The sequence below is a fragment of the Oncorhynchus masou genome, chromosome 6 (genome assembly GCF_036934945.1).
Source record: "Oncorhynchus masou masou isolate Uvic2021 chromosome 6, UVic_Omas_1.1, whole genome shotgun sequence".
In the NCBI taxonomy this organism is placed as follows: Eukaryota; Metazoa; Chordata; class Actinopteri; order Salmoniformes; family Salmonidae; genus Oncorhynchus; species Oncorhynchus masou.
The window spans coordinates 10609055-10630009 of NC_088217.1; the positions used below are offsets into that span (position 1 = coordinate 10609055).

A 20955-nucleotide genomic window follows, 5' to 3' on the forward strand; every position below is an offset into this window, starting at 1 on the left:
CTTCTGTGTAAAGGGTTCCACGTTGAACACAACAAGGGTTCTCGCTGGAACCAAAACAGGTTCTTCAAAAGGTTTCTCCTATGTGGACAGCTGAAGAACCATTTTAGGTTCTACATAGCACCTCATTTTTCTAAGAGTGTAGTGGTGGGAGAATAACCATTTGCATCCCAAATAGCACCCTGTTCCCTACATAGTGCAGTACTTTTTACCATAGCTCTATGGGCCCTGGTCAAAAGTAGTGCACTTTACATAATAAGGAATAGGGTACCATTTGTGATGCAGACATGTTCCGACACAATAGCCCAACGGAACCTTGAGCCGTCCCGAGTTCCAACTCTGAACAGAGCACTCAGTCAGGCAACATGAGATTGTGATGTCATGGAAAAAGAACAGGCTACTGTGGTCGAAATTACATAAAGCAGTAAGTCCCTGACTCCCTGGCTGTCTAGGGGGCTTAGTGGGGTGGGATTAGGGAGTAGGGACTGTGGTGGGTTTGGTCTTTCTGAGGGTCATCCCATGCTCCTTTCTATATTATGAGGCTGAGAGGCAAGGACACAGCACAGTATCTCCAAGTATAGCTAGCTAGCAATACCTTTTTACAGCTCATGATGCCCTGGATTGAGATGAGCTTCCCAGAAAGTGACTGACAGTTCAGTAGGGTTTCTCAGAGTGGAGATAAAAGAGAGCGAGGTGTATGTGTGAGCCAAATATTTCTCTAAATAGACCATACAGTAGGCTACTGGGAAGCTCAGGCCACACCAGAGTATTTGAAGTGGTGCTATTGTGAGGTACTGGCATGAGATAAGATAGGAAAATAGAAAGGAGAACTGTATGCTTGGGACTCTTGTTTCTGGGGGAATTTGAGGTTTAAAAGCTTCACGAGACCATTTTCTATTCAAGGGCAGTGGGAACCACTGCCATAAGGTGAAACTACATTGTCTACATTGCCTTCAGAAAGTATTCACACCCCTTGACTGTTTTTCCACATTCTGTTGTATTACAACGTGAATTTAAAATGGATTACATGTATATATGTTTTGTCACTGGTCTACACACAATACCCCATAATGTCAAAGTGGAATTATATTCTTCAAAATGTGTACTAATTCATTACAAATGGACAGATGAAATGTCTTGAGTCAATAAGTATTCAACCACTTTCTTATGGCAAGCCTAAAGAAGTTCAGGAGTAAAAAATGTGCTTAACAAGTCACATAATAAGTTACATGGGCTCACTCTGTGTGCAAATTATTGTGTTTAACATGATTTTTAATGACTACCTCATGTCTGTACCCAACACATATAATTATCTGTTAGGTCCCTCAGTCGAGCAGTGAATTTCAAACACAGACTCAACCACAAAGACCAGGGAGGTTTTCCAACGCATCGCAAAGCACGATACCTGTTGGTAGAATGGAAAAAATAAAAAAGCAGACTTTGAATATTCCTTTGAGCATGTTTAAGTTATTAATTACACTTTGGATGGTGTATCAATATACCCAGTCATACAATGATACAGGCGTCCTTCCTAACTTAGTTGCCAGAGAGGAAGGAAACCGCTCAAGGATTTCACCATGAGGCCAATGGTGACTTTAAAACAGTTATAGTTCATTGGCTGTGACATGAGAAAACTGAGGATGGATCAACAACATTGTAGTTACTCCACCATACTAAACTAATTGATCTTGTTTGCAATAAGGCACTAAAGTAATACTGCAAAATATGTGGCAAAGAAATTAACTTTATGTTTGGGGTAAATCCAACACAACACATCACTGAGTACCATTCTTCATATTTTCAAGCATAGTGGTGGCTGCATCATGTTATGGGTATGATTGTAATCATTAAGGACTGGGGAGGGATGGTACCAGGTTTCCTCTAGAAGTGACGCTTGGCATTCTGGCCAAAGAGTCCAATCTTGGTTTCATCAGACTGAGAGTCTTTAGGCGCCTTTTGTCAAACTCTAAGCAGGCTGTCGTGTGCCAGTAAACTGAGGAATGACTTCCGTCTGGCCACTCTACTATAAAGGCCTGATTGGTGGAGTGCGAGATATTGGTGGTGGAGATATTTGTCCTTCTGGAAGGTTCTCCCATCTCCACAGAGAAACTCTAGAGCTTTGTCAGACTAACCATCAGGTCCTTCTCCCCCGATCGGGGGTCCTTCTCCCCCGATCGCTCAGTTTGGCTGGGCGGCCAGCTCTAGGAAGAGTCTTGGTGGTTCCAAACTTCTTCCATTTAAGAATGATGGAGGCCACTGTGTTCTTGGGGACCTTCAATGCTGCAGAAATATTTTGGTACCATTCCCCAGAACTGTGCCTCGACACAATCCTGTCTCGGTGCACTACGGATAACTCCTTCGACCTCATGGCTTGGTTTTTGTACTGTCAACTGTGGGACCTTATATAGACAGGTGTGTGCCTTTCCAAATCATGTCCAATCAATTGAATTTACTACAGGTAAACTCCAAACAAGTTGTAGAAACATCTCAAGGATGATCACTGTAAACAGGATGCACCTGAGCTCAATTTCAAGTCTCATGGCAAAGGGTCTGAATACTTATGTAAATAAGATATTTCTGTTTTTTATTTTTTAGACATTTGTAAAAATGTGAAAAAGCATGTGTCACTTTGTTATTAAGCGGATATTGTGTGTAGATTGCTGAGGATTTTTGTTATTTAATCAATTTTAGAATAAGGCTGTAACGTTACAAAATGTGGAAAAAGTCAAGGGTATCTGAGTACTTTCCGAATGCACTGTGCATCAAATTCATTAGGGTGTCGCTTAGTTTTAGTAAGATAATTTTATATTCATTAGGGTGTAGATAAGGTTCGGGACTGGGCTGGACACTTGTGATACTGTATCTTACATAGGAAAGTACATCAACTAGAACTTATTTAAGTAACATTACGGCCATATGATATCAGTGTAAAAGTTCAAGTTTACTCCCAGAAGATAGTACTTAACCTAGTAACCATGGTAAGTCCCAAAAGATAGTACTTACCCTAGTAACCATGGTAAGTCCCAGAAGATAGCTTATGGAGCACACTGTTGCTATAAAAAGTTCCCGACGGTAACCCTTCCTTAGGAAGGAGGGATACAGATCCACCAAGGAGGTGATCTGTCCTTCCACTTCCACAAACTGGGGACAGAAAAACACAGAGACAAGAGATGGGAGTAGTGGTGCATACAGTAGGCCAGATGGGCTAACATTGTTGTACAGACGTAGTCCTGTGTGGCTCAGTCCGTAAAACATGTCTCTTGCAACGACAAGGGTCATGGGTTTGATTCCCGCCGGGGTAACGCATATGCAAAATGGATGCACACATGACTCACTTGGGATAAAAGTGTCTGCTAAATGACATATATAGAGGCTATTATCAAAAGAGAGCCAATCAGCCAGAAAGTCAACCAATCAGCCAGCCATTCAACATATCAGCCAGCCAGCCAGTAAAATTATACCATTGCATGTGCAATCTCGTCTCATATTACTTCCAACCCTTGTTTTCTCACTTGCTTGTGAGTGAGAAAGCCTGGAAATGGAGATTCTGTATCTAGCTAGGTCGTAGTAATGGTATGACTGTCAGTGGATGCTAGCATTTAGCTGTAGTATTGTTACAACTGTCTATGGATGCTAGCATTGAGCTGTAGTAATGGTACGACTGTCTAGCATTTAGCTGTAGTAATGGTACGACTGTCTGTGGATGCTAGCATTGAGCTGTAGTAATGGTACGACTGTCTAGCATTTAGCTGTAGTAATGGTACAACTGTCTGTGGATGCTAGCATTGAGCTGTAGTAATGGTATGACTGTCTAGCATTTAGCTGTAGTAATGGTACGACTGTCTATGGATGCTAGCATTTAGCTGTAGTAATGGTATGACTGTCTAGCATTGAGCTGTAGTAATGGTACGACTCTCTAGCATTTAGCTGTAGTAATGTTACAACTGTCTGTGGATGCTAGCATTTAGCTGTAGTAATGGTACGACTGTCTGTGGATGCTAGCATTGAGCTGTAGTAATGGTATGACTGTCTAGCATTTAGCTGTAGTAATGATACGACTGTCTGTGGATGCTAGCATTGAGCTGTCGTAATGATACGAAAGTCTATGTGTGCTAGCATTGAGCTGTAGTAATGGTACGACTGTCTATGGATGCTAGCATTTAGCTGTAGTAATGGTACGACTGTCTATGGATGCTAGCATTGAGCTGTAGTAATGACACGACTGTCTGTGAATGCTAGCATTGAGCTGTAGTAATGATACGACTGTCTATGGATCCTAGCATTCAGCTGTAGTAATGGTACGACTGTCTATGGATGCTAGCATTTAGCTGTAGTAATGGTACGACTGTCTAGCATTTAGCTGTAGTAATGGTACGACTGTCTAGCATTTAGCTGTAGTAATGATATGACTGTCTATGGATGCTAGCATTGAGCTGTAGTAATGGTACGACTGTCTATGGATGCTAGCATTGAGCTGTAGTAATGGTACGACTGTCTGTGAATGCTAGCATTTAGCTGTAGTAATGGTACGACTGTCTAGCATTTAGCTGTAGTAATGGTACGACTGTCTGTGGATGCTAGCATTTAGCTGTAGTAATGATACGACTGTCTATGGATGCTAGCATTTAGCTGTAGTAATGGTACGACTGTCTAGCATTTAGCTGTAGTAATGGTACGACTGTCTAGCATTTAGCTGTAGTAATGGTACGACTGTCTATGGATGCTAGCATTTAGCTGTATTGATTAGCTGAGTGACTGCGTCAACATGTAGTTGTTTTTTCATAAGCAGTTAACATCCAGCATTAGAACCCTGGGTGATGTGTCCGTGTCGTGGCTTGCCTCTGTGGATTGACCGATTTTATTGACTGACTGTTTAGTCCTGTTTAGGCCTGTATTGATCACATGTGTATGGGGGCAGGAGTTTTCCCTCCTGATCACATGTATATATATGGGCCACAAGTTTTTTCCTGGCCATGTGACCACGCATTTCCCCATGCAGGTTAATAAAGCTGACCATGTGACATTCAGGAACTTGCTTAGTTACAACTTCCCTATATTAATATGCTGACTGTGGCCAAGTTCTAATGCCATTGTTTATCGAAAATTGGAACAGAAACACCTCTGTCTCTTAACATGCTTACAACTTCCCTGTACACTTACCCTACAAAGTGTATATTTTTCACCATCTCAGCAATCTTATCACTCATATCAATAAACTGACGTACTGTCTCATAATAAAAACATATAACTTTCATTAACAAGCCAATAAAATGTGTATCATTAGTCTTCATCTTAGTGCTCATATATGACGGATATCAATCAACTTCCTTACCACTGTGTTATAACGACCTGACTTTCTCAGATTCAGATTCTTTATTCATAATGGCGATACCACTGACCTATCCTGACGTAGCTGTCGTAAAAGAAACGTCTGAACGAGGTCGTCAGAAACCAGAAACATCCGCTTTTCAGGGCTTCTCCTCTTCCTCTATGCTTTTCCCATAAACCGTATGCTTCCAGTTTCCTTACGTCCCCGCTGAAGGTGCAACTGACGTGACTGTATCAAATTCAGAGTCAGATCCTTGATTTATAATGAGTATACCACTGACTGTCTCAGAGTCAGATCCTTGATTTATAATGAGTATACTACTGACTGTCTCAGGGTCAGATCCTTGATTTATAATGAGTATACTACTGACTGTCTCAGGGTCAGATCCTTGATTTATAATGAGTATACTACTGACTGTCTCAGAGTCAGATCCTTGATTTATAATGAGTATACTACTGACTGTCTCAGGGTCAGATCCTTGATTTATAATGAGTATACCACTGACTGTCTCAGAGTCAGATCCTTGATTTATAATGAGTATACTACTGACTGTCTCAGATTCAGATCCTTGATTTATAATGAGTATACTACTGACTGTCTCAGAGTCAGATCCTTGATTTATAATGAGTATACTACTGACTGTCTCAGAGTCAGATCCTTGATTTATAATGAGTATACCACTGACTGTCTCAGGGTCAGATCCTTGATTCTCAATTCATACTGAATATACTGACATGACTGTCTCAGATTCAGACTCAGATTCTTGATTCTCAATTTATACGGAGTAGACTACTAACCTGACTGTCGAGACCCAGTAGCAGAAGCATGATGAAGAAGAGAATAGCCCAGAAGGTTGGCAGCGGCATCATAGACACAGCTTTAGGATAGGCAATGAAGGCCAAGCCAGGACCTAGAGAGGAACAAGAAGAGAGAGGGGGGACGGGGAAGTGGAGAAAACACAATTAGAAACCAGGGTTCTATCGTTTGATCTGGTCTGATGCCATCTTGGTGCGTCCAAGTATAACACAGACCAAACTAATGTTAATAAGAAATAAAATAAAAATCCTGTAGATCTATCTCATCTCGTCTTATCCTTACGCTCATATACTGTAGGCCATGTAAGTGTAATGTATTGTCAATGCCTGGTAAGACTAGGGATTCATGTTATGACAAGAACTATCAAAGAAGGTCAACGTAGCCTTACAATAGAACAGCTCCAAATGTTAATCTCCTATCATTATGTGTATATAATAACTATACTAAACTAGTAGAACATATAGGCTAGTATATAACATAACTAGTATAGTATATAGTAGAATATATAGGCTGGTATAGAACATAACTAGTATAGTATATAGTAGAATATATAGGCTAGTATATAGCATAACTAGTATAGTATATAGTAGAATATATAGTATATAATAACAACGACAGGATCAGAGGCAACATACGTCGCCTCTTCTCGATTGTAACTATAACAACGTCTCGATAACGTGGCGTTAAAACAATGGGATAACCTGTTACAACAGAAGTTAAAAAACAAAACAGGAAAAACAGCAAAACACATAGAATAAAGTTGGTTTAGCTGTGAAATATACGACAAGGCATCCAACCAAACACGACATGACTAGCTAGCAGACTGCCTAGTGAGCTGGCTTTGAAACGTCAATGATAATAATAATAAAATCCTCTGTCGTGCTCGAGGCTGGTCTAGCAGGTAATGCCGTCGCCTTCAGCACATACATATCATCCTCAGCGTGGGCGCACATCTGGATCTGCTCTGCACTTCTACCCCAAAAATAAAACCCCTCTCTCTCCTCAGAATCAAGTTGCAGCAGTTTAAGGCAAAGACCAAGTTGTCTCTTTCTCGGTGCACTATGCAGCTTATTTCACTGCTTACAGCACACGGTGTAAATTACAAACATGGTATCACAGACCATCTACAGTACTTTGGACCAAAACTCTCCCGTCAAAACTCATGGAATTACTTATTCTATTAAACTGCTCACAGTAAATAGCATTAATCTAGATCAGCATACTTATCAACTAAATTTGTTTCATCATATGATGTAATATATATAGTGGGGTCTGAAATTATTGACACCCTTGATAAAGATGAGTAATAATGACTGTATAAAATAAACATTTAAAATACTGGGCTACATTTTACTAACAAAAATATGGGGGAAATTATATTATTCTATACTAATACAATTTCTCAGAGAAAGAGATCGCTCAGACAGCTGAGATAACGAGATAGGTTACTGAGATAGCTCAGTATTTAAATTATTTATTTTCTACAGTCATCATTTCTCATGCATTCACATGTGTCTCTGTACTCCAGCAGGAACACCCTGCACAGTCTCCTCAAAAGGATAAGGATAGAGATATCGTTCAAGGCTAGAGCAGACTGACTTCACACTGCAAGAGGGAGCCAGTGATGCAGGACCATCAAAAGACCCATCTTTCATATCAGAATGTACAGTATAGTATATCTGCTATGTAAAAGTAGAAATTAGGGGTGTTTTTTCTCAATTACAGAAAAATCACCTAAAAACATCACCACATTGATGCCTCCTTGTAGTATCCACAGCAGTAGAAGGAGAATGACATAACAAGTGCAATAGTTAAAAACATGCTTATAATTAGAAACTTACAGAACAAATAGAATCCGCCATGGGCATCAACCATTGAACTGATCACATTGTAAAAGACGGAAAAATATGCTAGACCCATCTAAAACAGCCCAGAGTTAAGTGTCATAAGTGAGACTTAAGACACACTTGTTTATTTTAACTTGGCACAAGATGTCCTGGATTACTGACATTATGCTTCACCCTCATACAGTAGATACAGTATCTGTTGGAACAGGCTGGAGCAGGACTCTTAAATCTACTGGTTGATCGTGAGAAGAAAAGGTCATGATGGGATCTCTCATGCATGGCTTGACTCTTCGCTCCCTAGCATTCTGGATAAGATCCAATTTAACAGTAAAACTTTTTTTTTTCTTTCCACCAGCATGTTCCTTGATACTCGATTGCTTGAAGAATCCAACCAGATCCAAATATGTGATATCCATGTTATAGAGGTGCACCGTAAGCTGTTTCTTTATACTGTAACTTGGTATTTTTATTTTATTTCTGTCAAGCAGTGTTTGATTGCCCGAAACTTCCATATTTCGATGCCGTCTTTCATAAAAAATAAATCCATTTCATTCTTTACATTTAACTTTATCTAGTGTCTTTCGGATTTTGTCATTTTTTTCTGTTGGATAGAACCAGCCAACACTGTTGTTTTTGCTGTTGTTTATTGTTTGTTTATTTTAAGTAGCAGCGCCCACCATCACTGCCACTTTGACCACCTCGTACCTGACTCTGCCACATCGGCAATGTCCACCCCTTGCTCTTGTGCCATGAAGCCCAGGACGGAAAATATTGCGAAGCCAGACACAAAACTGGTACCGCTGTTGAGGCCTCCCAGCAGCAAACAGTCCCTATATCACACATATGTCATGGAGGTTGTTAATGAACACAAAAGGAACCTAGGTTCCCCACTTTTTTCTTTTTTTTCTCTACCCATTTTTCTTTAACCATTGGATTAGGTCCCACCACCACCATCACCTCCCTCCCCCCTCCCCCCGGCGTGGTCGCTCACCTATAGCAGTTGTATTTGTATTTGTTGTAGCTCCCCAGTGACGTCATAGCTCCCAGACAGATGGCATAGGAGAAGAAGATCTGAGTGCCTGCATCGATCCAAACCTGGAGGTAGAAGGGGAGAAGACGTGAAGGCTTAGACGCAAGCTTTGGGAAACACTGAGTAGTATTTAGACTATTTGGGGTATTATTACATTGGGCAATATTTTGACTGACTTTGTCTACACATTTTTCCTTATCCCAGGAGAATCACGTTTACCCAAGGACTACTAATGAAAATTAGCTTTACAGACAACTACACCACATTAACATTATCTTGGGGCATAATACAAGGATGTCCTTTATTCCCCTCTCTATTCATTATGGCGATTTAAATATTTTTTTCTAAAGATAAGATCAAATACTAAACTCAAAGGATTCAACATTCAAGATTTAGGCCACGATTCTGTGTGGTTTGTTTGAATCCCAGCCACAGTTGCTTAATGAATAGATTTTAAAAGTTCCAAGACAGGACAGGGTAGGGCGGAGAGTGGTGGGGCAAGGCAAGGTGGTTCTACCTCAGGGTCTTTGAGACGTTCCAGGTCTGGGTACAGGTAGAACTTGATTCCTTCAGATGCTCCTGGCAGAGTAACGCCGCGGATCAACAGAATGATCAGCATGACGAAGGGGAAGGTAGCAGTGACGTACACAACCTGTTGGGAAACAGAGGACAAAACCGTTGATTTATCAGCAGACTTACACATCGATAGTGTCGATCTCATCCACATACATTTCTTTGTCTAAAGAGACAGATTTGACACATTCTCAGTTGTCTCTCAGAATCGTAACCATATATTTTATCAGAATCCAATCCTCTCTGTTATACTCTTTCCTTTTGCTTTGTGAAGGCTGACACCAAGCTTCCCTTTCCAGGAAGCGAAGACTGCAGATACCGAATGATTTATAGCTTAGAGGGACAAGGAAACATAAATCAGGCTAAACCAATCAATTGGCTCAATTAAACAAGGTTTCTGGGATCGATCTAGCTCCCTGACTGGTCCCGCGGGTGTTGCTCTGCCTGGTCTGGCTCTTGTTTACACTCGTTGCGGAGAGATTTAATTGCACTCTGGAACACTGCTCTTGATTTATGTCGATAGTCTGTCGTATAGTAGTAGCCTGTTCAACTTGGCATCGTTGCACTTTGAGGTGTGTATTGTTAAGATGTATGAATCCGTGCAGGCAGTGGAATCCATAGAATTAAAATCTCTAGAAAGGACATTCCCACCACATCCAATCATCGTAAATAAAACGTTGACCGTTTGGTGTACAAATTAACATTTGTTGCACTTTTATTTCTCCTTGCTGTGGATATATTTGACCAACAATTGAGCTTAAGTCCCTTCTTCAGGGTGTGTTTGCATAAACGCCAAATGGTACGTGGTCTGACAGAAAATGTCCATTACATTATATCTATTTATATATGGAAAATATAAAGTACTTCCCAGCTAAACTCACCTTCCCAGTGGATTTGACTCCTTTCCAGATACAGAAGAAACAGATGATCCAGACCCCCAGCAGACACAGAGCAAGGTCCCACTTGACCTCCCCGATTTCATCGATGCCACTGGAGATGCTAAGGACGTTACGTCTGTTGGAGAGAAGACAAAAAGTCATGTTGGAGAAAGAGAGGGTAAGTTGTACTATAACTGGGGCCCAGAGTTTTACCCTCTTTTTCTATCTGGTCTCATCGCTGCAACTCCCCAATGGGCTCGGGAGGAGAAGGTCGAGTCAAGCGTTCTTTGAAACATGACCCGCCAAACTGCGCCTCTTAACAAATGCCCGCTTAACCCGGAAGCCAGTCGCACCAAAGTGTGAGAGGAAACATCATTCACCTGATGACAGTGTTCAGCCTGCAGGTGCCCGGCCCACCACGAGGAGTTGCTACAGCACGATGAGCCAAGAAAACCCCCCAGCCAACCCCCCCTAACCCGGACAACGCTAGGCCCTAGGCCCTATTGGACTCCCAATCACAGCCGGTTGTGATGGTGGTGGTTCATACTAATTGTTTTAAGGTGGTCATACTATGGATCATTTAGCTATTTGATTTTGAATTTTAAGACACCTTTTGGTATAACAAAAAAATGTATGATAAAATATAGATTTTGGGCTTTACTACTACAGCCCATAGAAATGCATTGAATAACACATTCATAAATGGCAAAAAGGACATGAAAAAAGAAAATCATAAGAAACAAGGTTGAGTGTCTGTCCCTAATCTAGGAGATATAAAAACACTCCAAATTATTATTTTTTAACGGTGAGTCAATCGACTCCAGGGGCATATCTGAATTTAACTGAATTTAGCTAGTCGCGCCGAACTGTAGTATGGGATTGGTTGATAAATTGGTTGATATAATCATAATAATGAGTATATATTATTATACTGTATTCCAGTGCTGTACTAACTCCCAGAACTCAGTGAGACTATCCTGTACAGATGCCGAATCTTAATTGGACAATCCTGTTGTTGCAAAAAACGTCCTGCTCAGCAGGAAATGAAAACTGGTAGTGTATTCAAGGTTTAAAAAAGGCTTCTAAAGTTTGTAATTTCCACTCTAAAATGTAAGACTTGCTTTGCCCTAACAAAAAATATATGACCCCCCTTACAAAATATGTCTATTAATTATAATCCACATAATAATTCACATTTCTTGTTGCTACAGGATTATGTTCCTGCTGTGGTTAAACTGGGTCAAATTAAGATATGTCACTTGTATACAGTAGATAAAAGTTAAATATAATTTTTTTTTTAAATTACTGTACTCACTCCCAGAACTCGGTGACGGGCGAGGTGAAGTTGGTGATGTTAGCGGCCAGCATCAGGGTCTTGTTCTTACGGACGGTGTCCTCCACACAGCGGTCTGTGTTCCAGGAGTTCTTACACTTGGCCCAGGGCAGCTCCGGCTGGAAGCACTGGAACAGGTAGTACAAACCCCAGGCCAGGATCACTATGTAGTAGATGTTCAGGAGGGACACGATCACAATCGAAGCGTAGCCGATACCTGGGGGGAAAGGTCACATAAATGTTAATCTTGCATGCCAGACATTAGTATACTGTTCAAAAACACTTACAAAGGGAGATTTGGTATAAAGGAATCCAATGTAGCTATATTTCGCAATGAACATGTGTATGTTTTGAATGCTGTTGTTAACGTTTGTCTGGAAGATCTCCTCTCCTCTTCCCTCCTCTACCTCCCCCTTCCCTCCCCCTTCCCTCCCTCCCTCCTCTACCTCCCCCTTCCCTCCCTCCCTCCTCTACCTCCCCCTTCCCTCCACTCCTCCCTCCTCTACCTCCCCCTTCCCTCCCTCCCTCCTCTACCTCCCCCTTCCCACTCCTCCCGTCTACTCTCCATCGTCTCCCTCACTATGTCTCCCTCCATCCCTCCCTCCCTTTATCCCTGCCTCCATCCCCTCCCTCCCCACCCGCCCACCCTCCCTCTCCACCCTCCCTCCCTCGTCCCACTGTCACCCTCTGTTACTTCCCCCCCCTCCCTCCCCCCTCCCTCGTCCCATTGTCACCCTCTGTTACTTCCTCATTCCTTTTCCAACTGTCTCTCCCTGCCTCCCTCCCTCGTCCCATTGTCACCCTCTGTTACTTCCTCATTCCTTCTCCAACTGTCTCTCCCTGCCTGCCTCCCTCCCTCCCTCGTCCCACTGTCACCCTCTGTTACTTCCCCCCCCTCCCTCCCTCCCCCCCTCGTCCCATTGTCACCATTTGTTACTTCCCCTCCCTTCAACTGTCTCTCCCTGCCTCCCCCCCTCCCTCGTCCAACTGTTACTTACCCTCCTTCCTCCAACTGTCTCTCCCTGCCTCCCTCCCTCCCTCGTCCAACTGTTACTTACCCTCCCTCCTCCAACTGTCTCTCCCTGCCACCCTCCCTCCCTCCTCCAACTGTTACTTACCCTCCCTCCTCCAACTGTCCCAAACAGTTCCCCTGGTCAAGTAGTGCACTGCCCTACAGGCTCTGGTCGAGTAGTGCACTATGTAGAGAATAGGGTGCCATTAAGACTCAGCCTATAAGGTACCATTAAGACCTATGTCTACAGACAGAGCTTGTCGGCCTATAACGTGCCATCTAGACTGATACATACACAGCTTACTAGTGCTGTCTTCTTTTCTGTTTATAAGATGTCCGTTTGTCTCTCTCCTTCTTGGGTCAGACCTCATTGATAGGCATCTCTCTGATGTTTTCCAGCGCTGGTGCCATAGCAACCTCTAATTCAACAGACTATGTACACGGCACGGCTGAGTCTCAAGGGCTCTGTGTGTGTGTGTGTGTGTGTGTGTGTGTGTGTGTGTGTGTGTGTGTGTGTGTGTGTGTGTGTGTGGGGGGGGGACATTCCCTAAGAAAATATCAGAGTATAGCTGGGTAGTAAGACAAAGCACATTGTTTGAGGGGCATGAGCAAAGTGCACTTTCAGTTTCCCTCAACTCTCAGTACAGAGTGTGTCATGTCTAAGGAAGCCAGGGCATATCAGCTGGCAGTGATTTGCAGTTAGGAGAGGAGGGGAGTCCAAAGGGAACAGGATGCAACTGCTGTATAGGGCGCTTAGCAACCAGGCAGTATCAAAATAAGGCTAGTTGTTGGTTGGACTACCATGGAGTCGGTGTGGGCGAGGCAGAGCCAGTGTAATGAAATGTGTGGTATCTTTCCTGGCCTGGGCTGGTATGAATAAGATGATTGACCTGTGCATCAATTATTTACTGTTCATTTGATTTCGGCTGAAGGTCATTGACCTGATTTGACCAAGAATGTCCCTCTCTTCTAGCTACTTTTGCCAGGTCGTCGTTGCAAAGAAGATTCTGTTTTTGATTAGCTGACCTGTACAAATAAAGGTTTTATTAATGAAATCTTTATTTAACTAGGAAATAACCTTGAGGGTAGAAACTTATTTTGTGAGGGCAACCTTAAATAATAAATAAAAATGTACTCACCAGTAAAGATGGGGCAAAGTTTTTCCCAGCAGGTGATCCCACCCTCGGAGGTGTACTGTCCGAGGGCCACCTCCAGGAAAAACACAGGGAGACCTCCGCCAAAGAGGAAGATGAAGTACGGGATGAGAAATGCACCTGGAGGAGGAGAAGACGAATATGTAAACAAATGTGTCAGGTTCAAGAAAAACAAATGTGGTCAAAACACAATGAAGTATGTGTGAATCAAGGGAGTAGCTACGGTAAATCATTTTACGTCAGTAATGTTAGAAGGACATTCATTTGTTAGTCAAGTAAGTCAACCATGGAATGGTTAGTCAATTGGAATGGCTTTAAGCTGTAAAACCTTCATGTTCTAGACCTAGATAGCAGCTGTAAAGGAACCATGGTTGCATGCAGAGAGACTGCCCAGATAGCACATTTGGTTCCTTGGAAGTTGTGGGAACGTATGTTTTTTGGTTTCCCATTGGTTCTGGGAACGAAGCCATAATTTTCCTAACCGGTAAAACTGAACGCTTTTTCAATGTTCAATGTTCTGAGAAAGGAAGTGAACATTTCGCCTGAGAACATTTTTCTGAGAACATTTTACTATGGTTCCCTAAATGTTTTCCTGCGAGGTTTTATTCAAGTTTTATTAAAGTTTTTGAATAAGTTCCTTAAAACCTTAAAACTTTCACTGAATGTTTGAATAAGACTTTTAATAACACTTCTAGCTAAGGTTAACTGTTCATAACTACAAGCACAGATAGGACACATGCAAACACATGTATTTTTTAAATCATGGAAACACGTGTATTTTTTTATTGTGGCACAGCATCAGTGAGATTCGAACATATGATCTTCTGTTGGCTGGCTCTAGCATGCTTTTTTAACTCATACAAAGCTGTTAATTTTTCTCTTTCAATCAGACCCCATTTCAAAGGAAACAAGCACTCATTAAGATCAGGTGTGGCCAATTAGTGGGTGTGGCCAACACAGCTGAACACACTTAACAAGATAGAGGATAGAGAGAGTTTTGTTGATGCGGAGAACAGAATATATGTTTTTAAATAACAATCTTAGAACGTTGTTAATGTTTTCTTGTGTTTTTTTATGGAAAGTTTTCGTAATGTACTGAGAACATGACTTTAAATAGAACCATGGGGAAACCTGTAGGAAACGTTATGCTGAAGTACTGAAACTCCCACAAAACAACGTCATTTCTTAACGTTCTTGAAACTATGTGAGAATTCCCAATGTCAAACCAGTTTGAGAAAGTTCCTAGAACATTACCAAAAATGTAAATTAAATCTAAACATGTTTGAACTTTTAGGAAACATTCTGTTAAGTAATGAAATACGAAGAAAATTACTTTTTTTTTGTCAAGTTCCTTAAATGTGCAGAGAATGTTCCAAAGACAAGAACCACGCTCTCACCAAACTCTAAGAAACATATGGTTCTCAGAACGTTATGTGCTAGCTGTTGACCTGCACTAACCCACTCTCATGACTTGAATGAATAACCCCCTTGAACACAGCACTCTGCGTCTTCTGTTTACATGAATATGTCACAGGGAAATAGTGTCATTGACCCCGTCATCTTAGAATACAGAGTTGGAATTGGAATGTCTTCATTCCCTTTCACCCTTCACGACCTAGTCAGTAGCTGTAAAGGAGACAGAAACTCACCTCCGCCATTCTTATAGCAGAGGTATGGGAAACGCCAGACGTTCCCTAAACCCACGAAGCCCCCAGCGACGGACAGGATAAAGTCAAGCTTGGAGTTCCACTTCTCCCTCTGGACGGGCTTCCCCTCTGCCTCGTCCTCGGGCCGGGTACCCGGGCTCTTCCCTGGGGAAGGCTTCAGCGTGTCCTTATGGAAGTCCTTCAGACACTGGAGCTTCTCTTTCTGTGCCATGCTGCAGGAGGGAGGGAGAGAAGGAGTGGGGGAAATAAATTATTAGATAGAGTTCATCTGAGGTGAGTTGATGTCGTAATGACCTTAACACAACTCCTAGCATTCTCGTCAATTGGATTTACGGGTTCATGGGTTTATTCCCCCCCCCACACCAAATTCGCTGCAATATGTTCAAGAATAAAAAACACCACACTTCATGGCGAACGGGGGTCCACCTGTATAAATGACTGACCTAAATAGATGCCTGAAAAAAATTCTTCACAGAGTCACGGACATGAGGGTTTTATTCATTAGGCACCAAACAGAAGAAAACAGACTGATAAAGGGAGGGACTAACTCGACTTGTCCAATAAGAAACTCTTATTTTCTATGGTGTGAGCGAATTAACTCAGTTTGGGCTGCTCAGTGATTGGTCATTTGAGGAACTAGCTGAAGTGAATATCTCATGTATTTGCTGTTGAGAGCAGGACACAGACTGACTGAAATACAGTTTCTTACAAAAAGGTGTGGGTGTGAATGAGGCAGAAAAGGGTGTGGATGAGGCAGAGGAAGGTGTGAATGAGGCAGAGGAAGGTGTGGGTGTTTATGAGGCAGAGGAAGGTGTGGATGAGGCCGAGAAAGGTGTGGATGAGGCAGAGGAAGGTGTGGACGAGGCAGAGGAAGGTGTGGATGAGGCAGAGGCAGGTGTGGATGAGGCATAGAAAGGTGTGGATGAGGCAGAGGAAGGTGTGAATGAGTCAGAGGAAGGTGTGGGTGTTTATGAGGCAGAGGAAGGTGTGAATGAGGCAGAGGAAGGTGTGGGTGTATGAGGCAGAGGAAGGTGTGAATGAGGCAGAGAAAGGTGTGGATGAGGCAGAGGAAGGTGTGGATGAGGCATAGGAAGGTGTGGATGAGGCAGAGGCAGGTGTGAATGAGGCAGAGGAAGGTGTGGATGAGGCAGAGGAAGGTGTGGATGAGGCAGAGGAAGGTGTGGATGAGGCAGAGGAAGGTGTGAATGAGGCAGAGGAAGGTGTGGGTGTTTATGAGGCAGAGGAAGGTGTGAATGAGGCAGAGGAAGGTGTGGGTGTTTATGAGGCAGAGGAAGGTGTGTATGAGGCAGAGGAAGGTGTGAATGAGGCAGAGGAAGGTGTGGATGAGGCAGAGGAAGGTGTGGATGAGGCAGAGGAAGGTGTTTATGAGGCAGAGGAAGGTGTGAATGAGGCAGAGGAAGGTGTGGGTGTTTATGAGGCAGAGGAAGGTGTGGATGAGGCCGAGGAAGGTGTGGATGAGGCAGAGGAAGGTGTGTATGAGGCAGAGGAAGGTGTGGGTGTTTATGAGGCAGAGGAAGGTGTGAATGAGGCAGAGGAAGGTGTGAATGAGGCAGAGGAAGGTGTGGATGAGGCAGAGGAAGGTGTTTATGAGGCAGAGGAAGGTGTGAATGAGGCAGAGGAAGGTGTGGGTGTTTATGAGGCAGAGGAAGGTGTGGATGAGGCCGAGGAAGGTGTGGATGAGGCAGAGGAAGGTGTGGATGAGGCAGAGGAAGGTGTGAATGAGGCAGAGGAAGGTGTGGGTGTTTATGAGGTAGAGGAAGGTGTGAATGAGGCAGAGGAAGGTGTGAATGAGGCAGAGGAAGGTGTGGGTGTTCATGAGGTAGAGGAAGGTGTGAATGAGGCAGAGGAAGGTGTGAATGAGGCAGAGGAAGGTGTGGGTGTTTATGAGGTAGAGGAAGGTGTGAATGAGGAAGAGGAAGGTGTGGATGAGGCAGAGGAAGGTGTGAATGAGGCAGAGGAAGGTGTGGGTGTTTATGAGGTAGAGGAAGGTGTTTATGAGGCAGAGGAAGGTGTGAATGAGACAGAGGAAGGTGTGGGTGTTTATGAGGCAGTGGAAGGTGTGGATGAGGCAGAGGAAGGTGTGAATGAGGCAGAGGAAGGTGTGGATGAGGCCGAGGAAGGTGTGGATGAGGCAGAGGAAGGTGTGGATGAGGCCGAGGAAGGTGTGGATGAGGCAGGTGTGGGTGTGTGTAAATATAAATCTCATCAATAAGTCAATTATCAATTATTGATTAACCCATTATTTCTCTGTGTGTGTGTCTGTGATAAAACAATTTGGTGGATGCTTATATTTGTCCTAAATCAATTGACTTCCTGCATTTCCCAACTCCCCCTGAGACACCCTGGGAGAGTGGGATCACGGCCAGGGTCAGCCATTATCAACGGCGACCCTGTGTGTATGTGTGTGTGTGTGTGTGTGTGTGTGTGTGTGTGTGTGTGTGTGTGTGTGTGTGTGTGTGTGTGTGTGTGTGTGTGTGTGTGTGTGTGGGGGGGGGGGGGGATAAATTTAACCTGTCAAACCCCGTGGCTATAATTCACATACACATTTCATACAGTCATCTCAACACAAATTTATGGAGGGGCATATAATTGATGGCTTGGATATCCTGTTCTCATTTTCCAACCCTGGTATAGAGTGACTGAACTTACAGTAGATGCATCAATCAATTATCCCATGTCTATAATACTTTACTAATGTTTTTGTAATTCACAAAATAAATATGAGGCGAAATGCTTGGTTTAATAAAGCATTGAAGTATGTATAATATCATATAGGTCTACATAATATCATATAGGTCTACATAATATCATATAGGTCTACATAGTATCATATAGGTCTACATAATCAGAATATAACTGTATCGCCTCTTGCTTCTTGCCTCTTGCTAGGCAGTCATTGTAAATAACAATTTGTTCTTAATATGATCTGCCCGGTAAAATATAAATGTTTCAAAAATTCATAAAATTGCTCGGTTTGGTTAGGCCGGCCAAGTCAAAAGCAAACTTTACACACATCACAAATACTACTGTGGACATTACGAGCCAAGGGTTATGAGGGCTGGAGGACTCACAGAGATGAGAAGCCAAAGTGTAACACTCGATCCACAGTGGTGTACACTTGATACCCTGAGCCCTCAGCCCTGAACCATGCTCTCTAAAGCACTTTCCATTTGTCAACGTCTCACTTTACTCTCCCTGTGTCCTCTGTGTACTTCCTAATAGGACGAGTGTATGTTGAAATGTAAACAGATATTGAATCTCCGTCCAAAAGGAAACATACACAGTATTTAAACTGTACAGTAGTCTACACAGTATTTAAACTGTACAGTAGTCTACACAGTATTTAAACTGTACAGTAGGCTACACAGTATTTAAACTGTACAGTAGGCTACACAGTATTTAAACTGTACAGTAGGCTACACAGTATTTAAACTGTACAGTAGGCTACACAGTATTTAAACTGTACAGTAGGCTACACAGTATTTAAACTGTACAGTAGGCTACACAGTATTTAAACTGTACAGTAGGCTACACAGTATTTAAACTGTACAGTAGGCTACACAGTATTTAAACTGTACAGTAGTCTACACAGTATTTAAACTGTACAGTAGGCTACACAGTATTTAAACTGTACAGTAGGCTACACAGTATTTAAACTGTACAGTAGGCTACACAGTATTTAAACTGTACAGTAGGCTACACAGTATTTAAACTGTACAGTAGGCTACACAGTATTTAAACTGTACAGTAGTCTACACAGTATTTAAACTGTACAGTAGTCTACACAGTATTTAAACTGTACAGTAGGCTACACAGTATTTAAACTGTACAGTAGGCTACACAGTATTTAAACTGTACAGTAGTCTACACAGTATTTAAACTGTACAGTAGGCTACACAGTATTTAAACTGTACAGTAGTCTACACAGTATTTAAACTGTACAGTAGCTCAGTTTGCACCTCATTTTGTGGGCAGTGTGCACATAGCCTGTCTTCTCTTGGGGGCCAGGTCTGACTATGGCAGTCTCTCTCAATAGCAAGGCAATGCTCACTGAGTCTGTACATAGTCAAAGCTTTCCCTAATTTTAGGTCAGTCACAGTGGTCAGGTATTCTGTGGGTTGTGTTTGTGAACAGAGCCCCAGGACCAGCTTGCTTAAGGGACTCTTCTCCAGGTTCATTTCTCAGTAGGTGATGGCTTTGTTATGGAAGGTTTGGGAATCGCTTCCTTTTAGGTGGTTGAGAATTTTAACAGCTCTTTTCTGGATTTTGATAATTAGAGGGTATCGGCCTAATTCTGCTCTGCATCCATTATTCTGTGTTTTACGTTGTACACGAGGATGTTTTTGCAGAATTCTGCATGAAGAGTTTCAATGAGGTTTTTCTCCCATTTTGTGAATGCTTGGTTGGCGAGCAGACCCCAGACATCAACCACTCTCTCTCCCTCTCCGTCGCTCTCTCTGTCTGTCTCTTTCTTTCTCCACCTTCTCTCCGCACTCTAAAGAGCCTTTGAGCCTTTATATCTGTCGATAAAGCTGTTTGTCGATAAAGCTGTTTGTCGATAAAGCTGTTTGTCGATAAAGCTGTTTGAAGATAAAGCTGTTTGTCGATAAAGCTGTTTGTCGATAAAGCTGTTTGTCGATAAAGCTGTTTGTCGATAAAGCTTTACAAGGATATTTTTTTTAAACGGAGTAAGTACCTCCACTTAATAACCTTCAAACAGCCACATAACAGGTAGCGAGGCAGACAAAATCAAGACATTCCTAACACTAACAAAGACATTTGAACTAAATCAATAATGGCAAAGAAAATAATCTAATATTTATTCTACTTTAATTCTCAAATATTTACAACTGCATCGTGTATAAAGTTACACATGTACTAAAATATACTGTTTAACAACTGTTATGAATGTATGTAGGGGAAAAAACGACCAAAACCAGTCATTTATTGGGTGAAACACCAACGTTTCAGCATCACTGTGCCTTCTTCCCTGTGATGTCATGAATGCTTGAACCAGGTTATGTGCTTTTTATTCCTGTTTCACCTGTCACCATGAATCTGGCCAGCTTCTTTATGTTGTATTAGTATATCACCTGTCACCATGACTCTGGCCAGCTTCTTTATGTTGTATTAGTATATCACCTGTCACCATGAATCTGGCCAGCTTCTTTATGTTGTATTAGTATATCACCTGTCACCATGACTCTGGCCAGCTTCTTTATGTTGTATTAGTATATCACCTGTCACCATGACTCTGGCCAGCTTCTTTATGTTGTATTAGTATATCACCTGTCACCA

At 42.4% G+C, this 20955-nt stretch overlaps 1 protein-coding gene across 1 annotated transcript in view; it reads right to left on the minus strand.

Annotated features, from left to right (window-relative positions):
* LOC135541337 (sodium- and chloride-dependent taurine transporter-like) overlaps positions 1-20955 on the minus strand; it is a 38633-nt gene that overhangs the window by 8802 nt on the left and 8876 nt on the right. The window contains exons 2-10 of the mRNA XM_064967507.1: positions 15619-15848; positions 13955-14089; positions 11786-12020; positions 10474-10606; positions 9537-9671; positions 8981-9084; positions 8695-8819; positions 6124-6236; positions 3001-3138 (exon numbers count right to left, since the gene is read on the minus strand). Coding sequence (XP_064823579.1) covers positions 3001-3138; positions 6124-6236; positions 8695-8819; positions 8981-9084; positions 9537-9671; positions 10474-10606; positions 11786-12020; positions 13955-14089; positions 15619-15847 — 1347 coding nt within the window. The 5' untranslated portion in view covers position 15848. The remainder of the gene's footprint in view (positions 1-3000; positions 3139-6123; positions 6237-8694; positions 8820-8980; positions 9085-9536; positions 9672-10473; positions 10607-11785; positions 12021-13954; positions 14090-15618; positions 15849-20955) is intronic.